Genomic DNA, 16,671 nt, shown 5'->3' with positions numbered 1-16,671 from the left:
TTCGCAGCCCACTGTCTAGACAAGACAAAACCCTCATGGCACTTTTTAAATTAATAGTTGTTACTCTATACAGCTTGTTATTCCTCCAGATGGCCTAAATTCCACTGACCTTACACATGGGGAGAGAGGGGAGAGTATGAATCAGGAATGGAGACACTAAACAGAATATTGGTATTTGTTAAAGAGTGTTTGCAAAATGCATCTATAAAGATGTTGGATCATGAGGAGACAGTAAAACTCTGGCATTTAGACTTCTAGCATGTTCTGTTCCAACGTCATCTGTCTTTTTATTTTTATAGAAAATGTAACCAATTACAAAACTTGCATTATGTAAAAAGTTACGCCAGCATTCAGTGCAAACTTTACCCAAGAATAAAGCTTTAATAAGGTCTTAATTTGCACATTTTGGAGCGCTCGTTGTGCCTGCACAGTCAGGAGTTCTGCCAAGTGTGACTTGCAGTAACATTAACTCTGAATTACGCCTCTAATCCCAACAGCCTGATCCTTCTAATCCAATTAAACCCCACTGGTGAAACACTGATTGCGGCAAGAGAACATGTATTAGCATTTAAGATCCTAGATATTGTTTTGAACAAGTGGAACACAGTTCTGTACAGTCATCATTTGTGGGTGCTTTTGTGTGCACTACCATTATCTAACCACTAGGAGCCAGTATAACATCACTTACACATGCAAGTGAATGAGTGCTGAAGAGCATATCCAGACCCGGTGTTTATCCTCTTCCTCTCGCGCTGATGATGACCAGGAGGCGCTGCAGCATGAGAATGACAGAATGAGAGGAAGTTGTTCTGTTTGGCAGCTGTTGCTCAGTTTCCTGTGACTTTAATATGAAACAGGCCCAAACGCGACTGTGGGATTTAACTTTCAGTTTTGTGTTCCTGCTGTAAAACTTACCCATAAACACACCATAAAAGGAGGAAACCTCAAATTTGGTTTTAGGAAACACTTCGTACATCATCTAATTATTTTTAAATAGCTTTAACACTCCCTGAAGTTCTCTCACATGCCCTCCCCCTCCTCTCTCTCTCCCCCCCTGCAGGTGGTTCTGGGAGAGTACCGCTGGCTCTCCTATGAAGAGGTCCTCACAGCAGCGTCCCAACTGGGCAGCGGTTTAGCTTCACTGGGTCAGCGGCCGAAAAACAACATCGCAATCTTCTGTGAGACTCGAGCTGAGTGGATCATCGCTGCCCAGGCCTGTTTCATGTACAACTTCCCATGTAAGTGCGTTATGAGACTGTAAATCTATGGAGGCCTTATTTTCAGTGAGAGTATCTTGTTGGCACACTCGCTTAAAGGAGCATGCACAAACTTTCCATATCTGTTTACCCTTATATTACTAGTAAAATATTATATTTTCACTTGTCATGCCTTTGTACAGGTAACAGTCAAAGAGTTTGGTGATCAAAGGTCAAAGGTCAACCCCTCTGATTTCTCATAACACGCCATAACTCAAGAGCTTATACTCACACATTTTCTAAAGAGGATACAATCATAAAAAAGTGTTTGTATTTTCTACCCAAAAGGCCAAAGGTCAACTTTATTGTGACATCATGATTGCATGGCTGCATCCTTGTGAAGGCGACATCTCAGGAAATTTAAATTTGGCAAATTTGTTTGATAAGGGTCAAAGGTCAAGGCCACGTCTGCCCCATTCTCATGAATGAGAAATCAAGGCAATACATGGAGTGTTTTATTCCATTTGGTTTGTTTTTTTAATGTTTTTATTCATCCGAGAAAAAAAACATCTTTATCCTGTTAATGACAGCAGGGTCGTGCGACCTCTCCTGTTTAGTTTAGGACCACTTATGTTTGTTCAAAGGGTAAAATATTCTTTCATATATTGTCATTATACAAATTCATCTCTATTGCCCCGTCCCAATCTGTGTAAAACAAATGGGTGGGTGTGAACTGCAACCGTAGTAGTCGGTGGAGACTTTGAAGTTTGTGGTAGTACTTCAAGTTAATTAAAGAGTCGGTGCTTAAAATTTTCAATAATTAAAAGAGTATTTTTTTAAACGATGGGAGTCTGCAGTAAAACAGACCAAGGAAAGAGGGGCCATGTTTTATGGACATTAAATGAAACAGCTGAGAAATACATCTGTACTTAACGTGCTGTACTGCGACTCCGTGTTCACTGTGATCTTTCCAGCTGAGCGTCTTTATAGCCGTTTTGTGTGTTGATGTGTGCGCTCGGAAATGTTAGTGGTTGCAGTGGACAACTTGTAACTTGTAACCAGCTGAGACAGAAGAAGGTCAATTTGTCCCTTCTGCCTCGCTGTTATATAAGTGTCCCATTCCTCCTCCCTTACTCCTTCTTTCCTCTCCATCCGTTTCATTTTCTTCAGACAGAAACATAAATACTGACAACAGAGCATCTTTATTTTATACAATTTCAGTGTTTCTGCTAACAGATTGATTGTGCTTTTAACACACAGGCTTTAGAAATGATTCTTTCAGCTTGTCTCACAGTAACCATCATTGTTTCCACTGGCAGAAGAATCAGAAAAGTAAAATGCTTTACCAGCCAGTAGTTTTACGTTTCTGAATCATTAAAAGCATGAAGCTGAACATAATATAAATTGTGACCAAAAACAGCACTCACTTTAAAGACCCATAATGCTAATTTCAGTTCTATATTTTTAGTCTTAGATTCGACTGGAGTAGCTTTGAATGATTTACAGTTTAAAAAAAACTTATTTATATTGTACTGGCCCTCTATGCAGCTGTTCTGTTAAGCCTCAGTCTGAAACAAACCATTATAACTCCTGCCCACTTTCTTCTGATCGGCCAACTTTTCAGAACACTGCAATGGGGCAGCATCAGCAGTATTAATAAGACCTGGATACCTGCCGGAAAATTACACTTAGGCCATGTCTACATGTACACGGGTATGATTGAAAGCAGAATTTTTGCGTCCTCCTTTTCCCGGGCCGAAGGATCCATCTGGTGCCTGCATTGCGTGCCAATTCAAACGAGATGGCGGACTCTCAAGCGGCCGAGGAATACACTTTTAAATGTAAAAGTTTTTGGTTTTAACTTAATTGAATAGCTAGCTATACAAATGTTAAAAAAACAAAAGGGGCCTTGAAACAAATTATCTTTGATTAATAGGTTAAGTTACGTGACGTTAGTTATGTTACCTAGTTAGCCCTCCAGCTACCTGTTGCTAGGCGACGGGACAACACTTTATCACGCAAGGGTAAGGGCGGGAACAGCTGGTGACGCAAACAGGAAATCCTCCGTAGACCGGACCGTCTCATTTCAGTCTACACAGGTCACGAATGACTTTGTAGACCGCGACCTTTGAAGGATGCAGCCTCTGAATCGAGACACAGCTACAGACAACATTTCACACTCACACCTACAGGGAATGATAGGATCACCAATTACCTAACAAGCATGTCTTTGGACTGTGGGGGGAAGATGGAGTACCAGGAGGGAACCCACTCATGCACGGGGAGAACATGCAAACTCCACACAGAAAGGCCCCCTTCATCAGAACCGGTGTTCGAACTAGGCTAGAACTAAGTTCTAGCTGTGAAGCGACAGCGCTGACCACTGCATAACCAAATCTGCAACATGTGCATACTTTTTCATTCGTCACCACTGTAACCCACAGAGACGGTTTAAGTTTTGACTTGTTGCATCTGCAGATTCTTGCCCTACAGGATCCACTGCTGATTTACTCTTGTATGTTCTCTTCCAAACGCTCTAAGTCTTTCTTACTATGAGCATAAACAGCCGTGCTCTATTAAATCTTTCTGATTGTCCTTGCAGGACCCTTCATTTTCTCTGTGCACTTTAGTTTATGCCCCATTAAACTGTCACGCTTTAAAAATACGCTGAAAGTACGAGCCGAGCATCTTCATAAAGCATCTTTCGCTCTTGCAAACACAAACACTGGGACAGTGGAAAGCCTGCGGCAGGGGATAACACAGAGGAGAGGAGGGGGTGGAGAGGAGTTAGAGGGTGGAAAGAGCGATGGAGGGGAGGAAGGAGAGGGAGAGAAGTGAGGGGTGATGGCGTCAGAAGAGGGGGGAGAGAGTCTACGTGAGCATCTGATGTTGACAGAGGCATCAAGGAGTCAGCCAAAGGCCCCCACTGAACTCAAACACTTGGTTCGCGTCTGTGTGTGCATGTGTGTGCGCATTATATATTTGCAGTTCATTGGCTCGGAAATCTACACTCATCATTTGTGAGGTTTGCATACTTGTCATATATGTGAGTTACATTAAGGAGCAGCAGTTACACAGCGTACACTCCCTCCATAAAAACCTCATCACTCTTGTTTTGGCTGTTTTTTTATGTCTTGTAACGTCAGTTGAGGGATTACATGTTCCACTGTGGAGTTGTGGAAATTTCACTCCTGGGACCCGAAGAAGACCCCATTTGTTGAACTGAAGAATGCAGAGTGAGCGAGGTTGAACATGTCACAAATTTTTCATCTGTTCATACTGAGGGGAGCCTGGACCTTTTTGTTAGTCTTTTTGTGTCATAATGACTGTGGTGTGCGAGTGTGTGTGTGTGTGTGTGTGCGTGATTTAGTCGAGCTGGGTCCCGATCCAGTGTTTAGATCTCACGGCTGGAGGTGTCATGGCCCTCATCCACACTCGCTCACACACAGAAGCAGAACAGGAAGTAGAGGAGCTCCATGACGCAAGATTGTGATGTCACTAAGCCCTGTCCCATAAACCCATGTGTCTGTGTCAGTGTAGGGACAGAGGGTTATAGAATGTGTAGCTATGTGTTTTTCTACCCCTCTCTCTCCCTGTATTTATTGTTTTTCCTTCTGGTCACCTTCCTCACCTCTTTTCTCTTCCTCTGTGCCTTGTTGTCTCGGTTACAGTGTCACCTAAAGCCAGTTTACTTCTGGTGCTCTGATCTTCTGTAGGCCACACACACACACAACACAGAAACAAGCAGATGGGTGAATTCATATGGAACATTGTGAGCCCCATCTTTCCACCCGCACAAAGCGGCGTACCCCAGTGCAACTGTCACTGCTAGTCTGACCAAAACGCGCCATTTTTACACCAAGTGCCCATTTTCTGTAAGTAGGAAATATACTTGCACCCTTCTGTGCACCTGTGTGAAAATGAATTGTGGTCAGGCACACTGTTGACTTATTCCGGTCTCGAGGCAGCAGCAATTGAGTGATTGCACCATTGACCAACGAAAACCTGATCTAAAATGTAAGGGTGCAGTATTTTTCTGCTTTGGAAAGTTTGCATAAATAAAACTGGAAACCTAAATCCACTAAAGCCTTCTGTGTCACGGTTTTGGGTAAAATGAAAAGGTAAAGGACCCAGGTGCAGACAATGGTAAGGAGTTTAATAAACTGAGGCAAAAAATGCAAAAACAAAATCTTAAATCCAACAGAAGACAAAACAGAAAACCAAATGTTAGAACAAAAAGGTCTCAAAGTCAAGGTAAAAGAATAATCCAAAGGAAAACCTGGAAACGCACAGGAACAACAACGGGAAGCCACAAGGGAACAGGAAAAGTCCACAGGTAACACGACAAAGACAGAACCAGCGCAGGGACTAAATAAACTTAGGAGGCGAGGCTAATCAGACACAGGTGAGATAATCAAGGGGCAGGTGAAAACAATCAGGACAGGGCACGTAATCAAACAAGCGGGAAACACCAAGACAGGAAGTGGACCAACACGAGAGACAAGGTGACAAAGTAAAACAGGAAATGATCTAACCAACGAGACACAAGTGGAATACTAAACTAAACAAGACTAAATACTGCCAAGAACACAGAATAAACTAAATACAAAACTAAACGATGAGAACTCATGACAATAGACAAGGTGACAATGCAAAACAAGAAATAATAACTCAACACCAAAATACAACACAACCAGAACTAAACTAGAAACTCATGACATTCTAACTATGTAATTTAGGGACATATGTACATGATAGTAAGGCATCTAAAATTAGAAATAGGCTGAAATATTATAATTTAAGTTTCTGTAAGCCTTTCTGATGTTGGCTTTGAATTGGGCATGGTCAAGCTCAGATATTTATTATAAATTAAGCAAATTATTTTGCCAATCAATCATATGAAAAGTCAAAAAGGCAGGTATCTGGCATCTGTTAATAGGAGGCCAAGGGCTGTGACAAAGCTTGAGTATTTGATGGGAATGAGAATAACATTTGAAGCAAATCTCACAGTGATACAGGATAAAGACATGAGTATAAAACAAGTAGAAAAAACCCACAGGTAAAACACGGTTTTGAGTCCTTTTATAAAGGTTTCTCCACTCTGTGTGACCTCAGGAGGTCAGGGAGGGCTTTCCACAGGCGTGGAGCGGCAGAGTGGAAGGCCTGTTCCCCTGTAGTGTGGAGCTTAGTCCTGGGGGAATGAAGAGGGTAGGTGTTTCTGGACCGGAGGTTCCTCTTGGTGGTTTAAAGCGTGAGCAGTTCCTTGAGGTATGGGCCGTGGGAGGTTAGGGATATTTTGTAATCAACCCTGTGAGAGATGGGAAGCCAGTGTCGTGAGTGAAGAATGGGTGTGATGTGGTCATACTTAGGCACTTTCATCATGCATCATCCTAGCAGCACTGTTTTGAGCATATTGGAGCCTCTGGAGGGTCCTGTGAGGGATACCCGTGAGAAGTGTGTTGCAGTAGTCCAGCCTTGAGGAGACACAGGTGTGGAAGAGTTTTTCCGCATCAAGGGAGTTAATGAAGAAGTGTTGCAATGTTTCTGAGGTGGAAGAAGGAGTTTTTGCACAGATGTTTAATCGGGGCCTCAAAGGTCAAATGAGGGTCATTGTTTACACCCAGGTTAGTGACTGAGGCATGCTCTCTCTTGTACATGCAGTCTCACACAAATACTTCAAAGAGAAAGAGATGCACCAGCAAATAAACTGCAAAGTTAGATATGCAGAACATTGATTTCAGGTGATAAAATAAAGCATTTTAAATTATATTAGTATTATTATTGTAATAATAAACTTTTTGTGGGGAGTAAAAATCAAACAGTTATCTAGTAAATGTGCGTTGCAGGCTTGTGTGTGTGCTTAAACCCTGCATACTTTTCTAAACTGGTACTAAAACAATATTTTAGCAGCAGATTAAATGTATTTGTTTTTGTTCACAGTCGACCCCTTTTCAATCGAGCTATTCCTAAAGAAACACTCTGTAATGTATTTGGACTACTTATGCTCCCATGTGGACGCATGTTTGCAAGCACAGATACTAGTGCTGCATCACACATATGCACTCAGTCATAACACATGCACACGCACAAACACACGCCCTCACATACCCAGCACTGTTTATATTCCCAAAAGAGCTTATTAGGCAGTAAGAGCTTGTGTCCCATTGGCTTGTAGGCTGTGCTGGGTCCTCTTGAGGCGGCTGATGATGTCATCAGTGTGGGAGGGACCAGTCCAGCACTGAGCGATGTAGACAGAGTGCACGTACATTGTCCATTGTCTCACATGCTGTCTATATGAAGGCTCTATACACAAAGACATACACACGGACAAACACAGACTCATCTAAGCTAGTGTCAAGAAATACTAGATAATATTGCAGTGTAGATAATTTGATTTCACTCACAAATGTAGATATATCTCTGTTCTTGTATATCCATATATTATCTACTGTGCCTGCACCTTAGTAAAACAAAAACTTGCGGCTGTTACACTATACGATACGTCTAGAAATGATGAATTGTGTCACATGACTGCTGTGTAACTATTCTGAAGAAACGAGGCCAGTAGAAGTTTTATGATCCAGTCATTTTTTTATAACTGTGTTTTTTCTTTGGGTGTCTATTGCAGTGGTCACTCTTTACTCCACACTGGGAGGTCCAGCCATTGCTCATGGGCTGAATGAGACTCAGGTCAGCCACATCATCACCAGCAGAGAGCTCCTGGAGACAAGACTCAAGGTAAGGATATTCACAGCACACACATGCCATATAATTCAGTTTACACACATTTAAACATGACAAGGGTTGTCATAATCATTCTTACAAAGCAATGAGCCTGCAGCAGTATTAAGCAGATACTAGCTATATCACAATGGTTTAGTGGCAATGACTCCTCAAGTCTGTGATAGAAAGGTACATGCAAGTGTACATTTGTTACTGTGTGTGGATGGTAACTGAGGATCTTGAGAACCAGAACCAAAATATTGTGAAGTGAAATACTCCACTTGAGCTGTCGGCCTTGATTGGGAGGGAGCAGCTACACCAACTAATTTAACTGTCTGCATTGCCCAATCCTTCTAAAGAAGTAACAGGCAAAAAAGAGGAGTAGTATCAAGCTGGGATAAATGGGATCTATCACATTTGTGTTGCCCAACATTACATATCTGAATGGGCTGTGCAGGCCAGCAACAATTTCCAGTTAGATGGAAAGTTGTATCTGTTCTTTTAAAGTTCATCTTAAAATTTATAGAAACAGAACATTTTTTTGCCTCCTTGCCTGCACAGCTGCGTCTGTTTTGGGGTTGTTTTTGCATTTTTTAAATTCATAACCAAGCGGTCAAAGGTCACTGTGATCTCTCCTAAAAGTTTTTGGCCCTCACTCAGGAATTCAGAGACTTATTATGAGAAAATATCACAAAGATAGGAATTATAAATGTGATGACATTTAAACCAAAGAGATCAAACTTTACTGTGACATCATAATGTCACACTTTGTCACATTACTCCTGTCCCAGTGCAGTAAATGTGAGAACTTGGGAATGCCTTAAGAGAATACCGTCAAATTAATTATCCACAGGACAAGAGTTTACTGATTCGATTTCAGTGGTTAAATTATTTTAAATACTTTCAATATAGACATATATTCCCCGTCCCCCATCTCGACCACAGTAACACTGTCTGTTTGTTGGAAACAGTGATGGATGTATACTGTTTGTTAGAGGCGTAACTATGAGTAAGTATAAATCACAGATAACTAAAGGTTACTACTTAAGATATATTTCCCTTCATCTCAGTCTATAAACTCTTTTCCTGCGAATAGAAGCTCTGTATAAGTGAAGGCGGGTTTACATCTCTGGTCCAAAGTCTGTGAGTGGTTCCTGTCATCAAAATGTCTCTGGTCCACATGACCATGAAACGTGCAGGCCACTGTTATCCATCAGAGATAATCTGAGGTATTTCTGCAGTGCTGAGATAGGAATAGGAGAGTTGGCATGTATCTTCATAGAGTCATAAAAAGAAGGAGTGCACGTGCTGGACCTCAGTGACTGATTTGGTTCAGGTTCAGTCCCCAAAGAGTAACGGCGCTCTGGCAGTTCAACTCCACTTTTATCATGGTGGCATAAACACATCTCCTCTGCTCTGTCTCAGACGTCCCCTCGTAGCCCAAATACTGATGAAGGCGACGTGCTCGGGTTTTATTAGTTAAGAAGAAACCTGGGTCGTGTCACCTGGTGTGTACACTGCACGTGGATGCTTGTCATGTCTGTGCTCATGCTTACATTTTTCTGTGTGTGTTTCAGGCTATCCTTATTGAAGTTCCCAGGCTGCAGCATATCATTGTTGTGGACAGCACACCAACCTCATGGCCCGGATACGCACGTGGCATCAGTGTCCATAACATGGCAGCTGTTCAGAAGATGGGAGCCACGCCTGAGAACGGTAAGCGTGTGTGCGTTCGTGTGCCGTTGGGTTTTGGCGTGTTTATCTGTGTGCTTACAGATTTAAGTATTTCTTGCATTGTTTTACTAGAGTTGTAGAATCAATACTTTGCCTTTTACCAACCTAAAATAATTGTAATTCTGTTTTCTAAAAGTTTTTTTGTCTCATGGTTTCCTTAATTGTAGTTGTGTGTTTTTTTTGTCCAATCACAGATGAAATTCAAGTGGAAAATAAAGATAAAAACGGGGTACTTGAGTTTAAATGAAGTATTACTCCAAGCATTTTCTTGTATTTTAAATATTAGTGTTCATCAATCATAAAATACAGCAGGGTTGTCAGTAAATAAAATAGTCTAGGTCACTATGACATGTCTCTTTTACTTCTACATCGTGATCAACTTCTCTGCAGGGAGTCATGTTACAGCTTTCCACCAACTCTTCGGATAGAACAACTGGCTCTTTAGCTACGACATGCTCCACTTTGTTCACCAGCAGGTTGCTACCTCTGCCTGTGGGCTGTCGCAGTGCTGAACAAAAAATATAAAGTTGGTTTATTAGAACTTCTTGTTCCATCCGACGCTGGTGAGCAGCGGGACTAAACCAAACCGTGAAGTTACAGGCAGAAAAATTTAGTTTATATACGCTTTACAGTTACTAAAAGCAGACAATCCTGGTTTTGTGTGGGTTTGTCTCTATACCTGTCCTCTGGGGCGGCTATGGCTCCATGGTAGAGTCGGTTACAATCGGAAGATTCATGGTTCAATCCCCAGCTCCCTTTGGTAAGACACTGAACCCCAAATTGCTCCCGGTGGCATAGCCATGGATGTGAAGACTGATGGACAGTTGGGCACTTTAAGTAGCAACCTTTTGTCATCAGTGTATTAATGTGTTTTATGAATGTGACATGTAGTGTAAAAGCAGCTTTGAGTGGCTGCAAGACCATAGCAGCTTTAAAGTTATTGTCCGAGTATAGCCTATTGCGCACTGATGAAAGCCCTTACATTTGCAGCATCTTTGGAATGAACTTCCAAAAGCAATCACAAGCGCTGTCCATCTCCCAGCTGTGATTGGTCCACCAGAGAGAGCAGTCAAAGTGATGTAAAGGTTCTCTGGTCTCTGCTGAGATGGGAGTGAACAGTTATGGCACTATGGTCAACAAAGAAAAGGAGGGAAAGTTTAATGACTGCAGCCACTGAACGAAGACAAACCAACAAACCATGAATTGGCGCCTATATCGCCATTGGTGCAACAAGCAAGAGCTCCTCGAGATTTCTATTTAAAGACAGAAGAACACTGGTGTTGAATAATATCTTGCAGTCTTTTTTCTGTCTTGCCCTTGTGCCTTAGAAGGGCATTTTTACTGAAAGCAACCAGCCTTAACCTCCCAACCTAAAAGAGCATTCCCCAGATGCCTCTCCACTAAGTAACAAATATCAGTATCAGCCTTTTTAATCCTCTACATATGAATCTGAGTGCTTCGTCCATATGTTTTATACTGTGCATCCTGGCTGTAAAACCTTTAGTAGTAAAGGAAAGTCCCACTCTAAATGGGATGGTCATGGTGGGGTTCTTCACGTAGGCGGATTGATATAAGTCCCATTAGGTCGTGTGAATAAGTAAGTGCTCACATCTGTGTCAGATTAAGGTCGATACTATTCAGTTAGGGGATTAGATACATGAGGAAACATATTTGACTCATCTGGGCTTTTATTGTAGCCGACTGAACCGACTGACCCAAAACAAGAGAAGCTGGAAGTGTCACATGTGGATAAGGAGGAAAGGAAGTAGCTTTAGGAATGGGAGGACGGAGCACTGGGATATAGGAGAGGCTTATGTTTACACATAGCTCTGATAACTTCAAATGACATCAACGCTCAGAGCCTTGGAAGAGGAAAGAGGAAGAAGGGAAGACGTCCCATTGTGACTATAAAGTATTTTACTCCCCCTTCCTCTCCTTTATGCATCCCTTCTTCCTCTCTGTGGTTTTTCAGACTTGAAGTTTCGGTTCCACAAAATCCTGAACAGAAAGGACAAACAAGACCAAAGTCTTACTTCCCACGTGAAGATTAAACGGCTGCTTGGTTTTGCTTCTCTCTTTAAACTGAGTCCTTCAGAGGAATCAAAAAGCACAAGATACATCAATCTTTGGCCCTATTTGTCTTTTTAACTTGCTCCTTGGGGCTGCACGGTGGTGCAGTGGTTAGCGCTGTCGCCTCAGAGTTAGAAGGTTCCTGCTTTGAATCCCGGTTTAGACGAGTGTGTGTGAGTTTACTTGTTCTCCCCGTGCACGCGTGGGTTCCCTCTGGGTACTCCGGCTCCCACAGTCCAAAGACTAATTAACTGGTGACTCTTCATTGCCCTGTGATTGACTGGTGATCAGTCCAGGGTGTACCCCGCCTCTCGCACAATGACAGCTGGGTTTGGCTCCAGCCCCCCGTGACCCTAAACAGGATAAGCGGTATAGATGATGGATGGATGGGTGGAAATTGTTCCTAGTTCCTTGATTTCATGAAGCATTGCTCTTTATATTGGCTACGGGCAAACATTGTAACAAACAGTCCATCAACTGTTTAATCTCATGTAAAAACAGCATCAGGAATCATAGGGAAAAAGGGGAAACCATATTTCAAGTTATGCTCAAGGCCAAGGTAAGACTGACTTTAGCTCTGTTTGAAAAAAAAAAGCCTTTCATACATTTTTATTTAACCAATCAGGCCAGGGATGCCAATGTTGGGGGGCCCTCGAAATAATAAGTAGGAGAGCAACACCGGAAAATTCCTTTTGAGATAAATGTTAAAATGCAATTCTCATTTGTAAGTACAACTAATTTATAATGTGCAGGTTTTTGCCCTACCTTCTGTGGCCATTGTGACAACACTCGTCCTCCAAGTGTGGTTCAATGACACATAAGGGACTTTTCTGTTTCAAGCATAACACAAGTATTTAGCACTTTTCTTAAGTACCGTAAAATCTGGAATATAAGTCGCACCGGAATATAAGACGCAGTCTGTTTTTGGGGGTATCCCAAAAAAGGTTTTCTATAACTATTTAGGCTATTAATAAAAACATGTATACAAGTTATTCCTGCACTATTTCAATTTATCTTCATTTAAAACACATTAAAAACACACACACACACATTACAACCCTACCATCTGTTTTTGCCATGTCGAGTTTGCAGTCCTGCTAGCTACCGGTGCTGTAGCTCACGGTAGCTGGCAGCATACGCTAACGTTGATTGTTGGGAGGGCGGCAGCTGCAGATCATGATGGTGCGTTAGCAACAATCAAGTTAGCACAACGGCATATTGTTTATAGGAAACATTGTAGCGGCTTTGACCCGGAAACTGTTTAATGGGATGATGTGGAGTCGCTACTTAGCAACCGGACTGCACCATCGTCTGGGTAAAATACCGTAACACAATAACATACCTATCTCTGCATTTTATACTGGTGTATTGGTCACACTGGCATATAGGACGCAGCCCACTTTTTAGATGGAAAAATCTTATATCTTATACATTGAATTTTACTGTACTTAAATTAGGGCGCTTGAAACCCTGCATGTGAAGTCCAAAGAAAAGAATGCGAGTGAGAGAGTGAAAAACTAGGAGAGTGTGTTTTTTGGCCAGCACAGAGATTGTGCCAAGATTGTTTAACATCACAGCTGACACTTTTCCATCCATGTGTTTAAGCTCTTACACAGCCTCTGATGAATTACACACTATTTAAATATTTCCGACGCCTTTGACACCAATTGCACGCTCTTTGTCCGACCTGTTTATCCTGCACACATTCAGCTGTGAAGACAGAGGCTATTACTTTCATTTGTAACAGTTTAGTCTGTGCTCTTAGAGTGTCAACAAATCACTATGTCATGTTACACACCAGTTCTGTAATAAAGTTCTCTTGTATTTCTCTTTTCACATTGCAGCAGCACGTGAGCGTAAGCAGTCGCTGCCCTCAGACATCGCGGTCATCATGTACACCAGCGGATCCACCGGCATACCAAAGGGTGTTGTGATCTCACATAGCAACATCATCGCAGGCATCACAGGAATGGCTGAGCGGATACCCAACCTGTGGTACGCTACACAACATCATATTTATCATTTGTTTATTTCTTATTACCTGATCAGGTCGTTCTTGATTTTGATTATGCCCCGTTAAGAGTCAATAAGCAAATCATTTCTTAATTTCTCCTTGTTTCAAAGCAGACATCACTTTGAAACCAGTTCCAAAAATAGCTTATCCACTTTCTTGCTAAGAGTTAGCTGAGACGATTGACTGCACTCTCTGTGTGGTTAATACGAAGCTTTAGCCAGAAGCCTGTTAGCTTAGCTTAGCTTAAGCTGTTTGAGTCCTGTCGTCAACATGAGGTTGCAGGAAAATCAACCAAGCTTCCTAAAATCACTGCCCCTGGCTAAGACATAGTCCAAGAATAAAGCCCCTTAAAATCCCAACTTATCAGAGCCGTTATTCATCATCTTTACAATTATCGGTATCATTCTTTTTTTTTATCCGATTACCGATAATATAAATTTCTTTAAAAATGCACTGATTCGAAATAAAAGTTAATTTATGCAGCGATAGCGATCTCAACGTTTGAATAACGTTGGCGTCAGTGCAACTGCAAGGCATTTAAGCAACTACATTGCAAATGTCACATTACTCGCCCATATGAGTTCGTGTTTTCACATATAGGTAGCCGATCGTCTTAACATAAGCTTGAATAACATAGCGAACGTCAACAAGTTCATTATGTTGATCGATAAGTTAGTAGGGGTGTGCACAAGTTCAGTTTTTCATGGTCCTTCAGTCGTGGGGTGGACTGAACAAGTAACTGAATAACTGCTGTGCAACAACATTCACACAGGCAGGTCTGAAGATAAAATCCAACCGCTGTTTCTGGAACACTGACAAGGAAGGCACTCAAAAGTCATCATTTGATTTTAATAATGTTATGTTTTAATTAAACAGGCTGTAGGCATTTCAACAAAGCTTTTGTTGGAGTTTGTGTTATTCTAAATTTTGTCGGCCATTTAATATCGGCCATCGGTCTCCTTGATTTCTAATAATCAGTATCAGCCCTAAAAAAAACATATCGGTCGACCCCTAAATTAAACAATTTTTGTACGTATTAAAGACATACTGCATCATAATTAGTAGGCTTCATGTGGGCTGGAAAGTTTTCCAATGTTTGAAGTCTCTATGCTAAGCTAAGCTAAGCAGCTGCTGGCTGTGTGTGTTGTTAATCTCTATTGTTAAATGCTCCTCTGTAACCAACGAGCCATTTGATTGGTGGAGCTTTGTGTGGGAGGCAGGGAAGTTTTCCAGGACTCTGTTTTGCTCAAATAAGTGTGTCTGCTCACTTTTGATATCACTGTTACTGTCTAAAGTGCGCTGGGTGCTGTTTGCATCTAAATCCATTCGGTTCCCTCGTCTCATCTGTGTAACTGAAAAGGAAACATGCAGTTTATCAGCAGCGTGAGGACGTGAACTTCCTCTCAGCTGCTGAGTCAAACTCTCCTCTTTGACAACCTTTGATCTCGTTGGCCGTATGATGCAGCTTTAATGTTGTGTTTAAACACTGTGCTTGAAGATAAAGTGCTCTCTCAGGCTAAATGTTTCGTCCATGCTAACTGAGCACGTGCACAAGAATGAGTCAAACAGCTCGTACCATCATACTACACCAGTGTTTAGATTAAATCAAAAACCAGCCCTGCTCTCTGGGGAACGAGACGGGGCCGAGAGGAAATGCAGAAGGGAGGAAGTTCAGGATGAGTGGAGAAAAAGTCTGGGAGGATGGGAGTCAGGGTGAGATGGATGTAGGTTGAAGGGGTTACGGATGTTACGATCTCAATCAGTGTTCTTATGAAATGATGCCTTTACTCTTGTTGAGTAATATGACTGAGTAAACCTCCCCGTGTGCGTGCTGTGAAACGTGATTCCAGAGAATTCAGAGGATCCAGAAGTACTTGTTGGATTTCCAAGTCCAAGTCCAAAAAATAACAAGATGGCCACTATACAGCATGTATCTCCTGAAGGTTACGACCACATGATTAATCATTCCAGAGAGCAAGTTGTATTAAACCTTATTATATGGCAGATAGAACATGTACAAATCAAATTAAGTTTGTTTGATGAACTTAACCAGAGCTAATGCTTGAATGAGATGGCAATAATTACTGTCCTTGTCTTCACAGTGAGGAGGACACCTACATTGGCTACCTGCCTCTTGCACACGTGCTGGAGCTCAGCGCAGAGCTTGTATGTGTGGCTCACGGTTGTAGGATCGGCTATTCATCTCCTCAGACTCTAGCTGACCAGGTACAGTAAGACATTGCATCATCACCTTTATGTACTTTGTGCAATCCAGTGAGGAAATGCAGGTTCCACATGAGCTTGAGAGGACTGAGTGCCTGTAGACTTGATTATTTAAAAAAGTACTGTACAGGAAGTTTATTCTTAACTTGACGTGTTTTATTTTAGTGGCGACCATCACCATTTGTTGTCATCAAATTAAAGAGGGAACCAATAACCATCTGCAGTTTAATACAACCGTAGAGCAAGGACCAGTGTGTAGGATTGAGTGGCATCTAATCTCTATTTACATGCAAATTTGTAGAATCTGTAGGCAGGGGCGTGGATATTTAGTACAGGAAGTGTTCTGGTTTCCATTTGTAGTACGCTTATAGTCAGAGTAGTATTGACCAATCACCTATCAGCAGGCTGCGGTGTATGCAGGGAAAGCAGTCTTTGTGGAGATGAATTACATCCCGGCGATTTAGCTCCTTATTAATCTCTATAAACAGACATCTGCAGTTCAGCAACGATCTGCTCTAGATCAAAAATTCAACTTGAGACTAATTAACTCGACGCTGTGTCACGAAAGCTTTTCAGCATTCAGATTTCCCGACTTCTTCTAATGCATCATAAATGATGGCTCTGACCTCCGTTCAACTAATGTCTCATTTTAAAGTAGTTGTCTTCTCCTCTTTAGGACAGACCTGACAAAGCTTCATGGTCTTACTAATC

At 41.9% G+C, this 16,671-nt stretch overlaps 1 protein-coding gene across 1 annotated transcript in view; it reads left to right on the top strand.

Moving 5' to 3' along the window:
* Positions 1-16,671, top strand: part of acsl3a (acyl-CoA synthetase long chain family member 3a) — a 42,597-nt gene that overhangs the window by 10,400 nt on the left and 15,526 nt on the right. Inside the window, exons 3-7 of the mRNA XM_069676536.1 lie at positions 1,061-1,238; positions 7,825-7,934; positions 9,497-9,635; positions 13,568-13,718; positions 15,840-15,963. Coding sequence (XP_069532637.1) covers positions 1,061-1,238; positions 7,825-7,934; positions 9,497-9,635; positions 13,568-13,718; positions 15,840-15,963 — 702 coding nt within the window. The remainder of the gene's footprint in view (positions 1-1,060; positions 1,239-7,824; positions 7,935-9,496; positions 9,636-13,567; positions 13,719-15,839; positions 15,964-16,671) is intronic.

This window comes from Semicossyphus pulcher, unplaced genomic scaffold, assembly GCF_022749685.1.
Source record: "Semicossyphus pulcher isolate SPU_LCO1_2020_fin unplaced genomic scaffold, fSemPul1.0.p SCAF_26, whole genome shotgun sequence".
Taxonomy (NCBI): Eukaryota; Metazoa; Chordata; class Actinopteri; order Labriformes; family Labridae; genus Semicossyphus; species Semicossyphus pulcher.
This window is presented reverse-complemented; position numbering and strand designations above follow the sequence as displayed.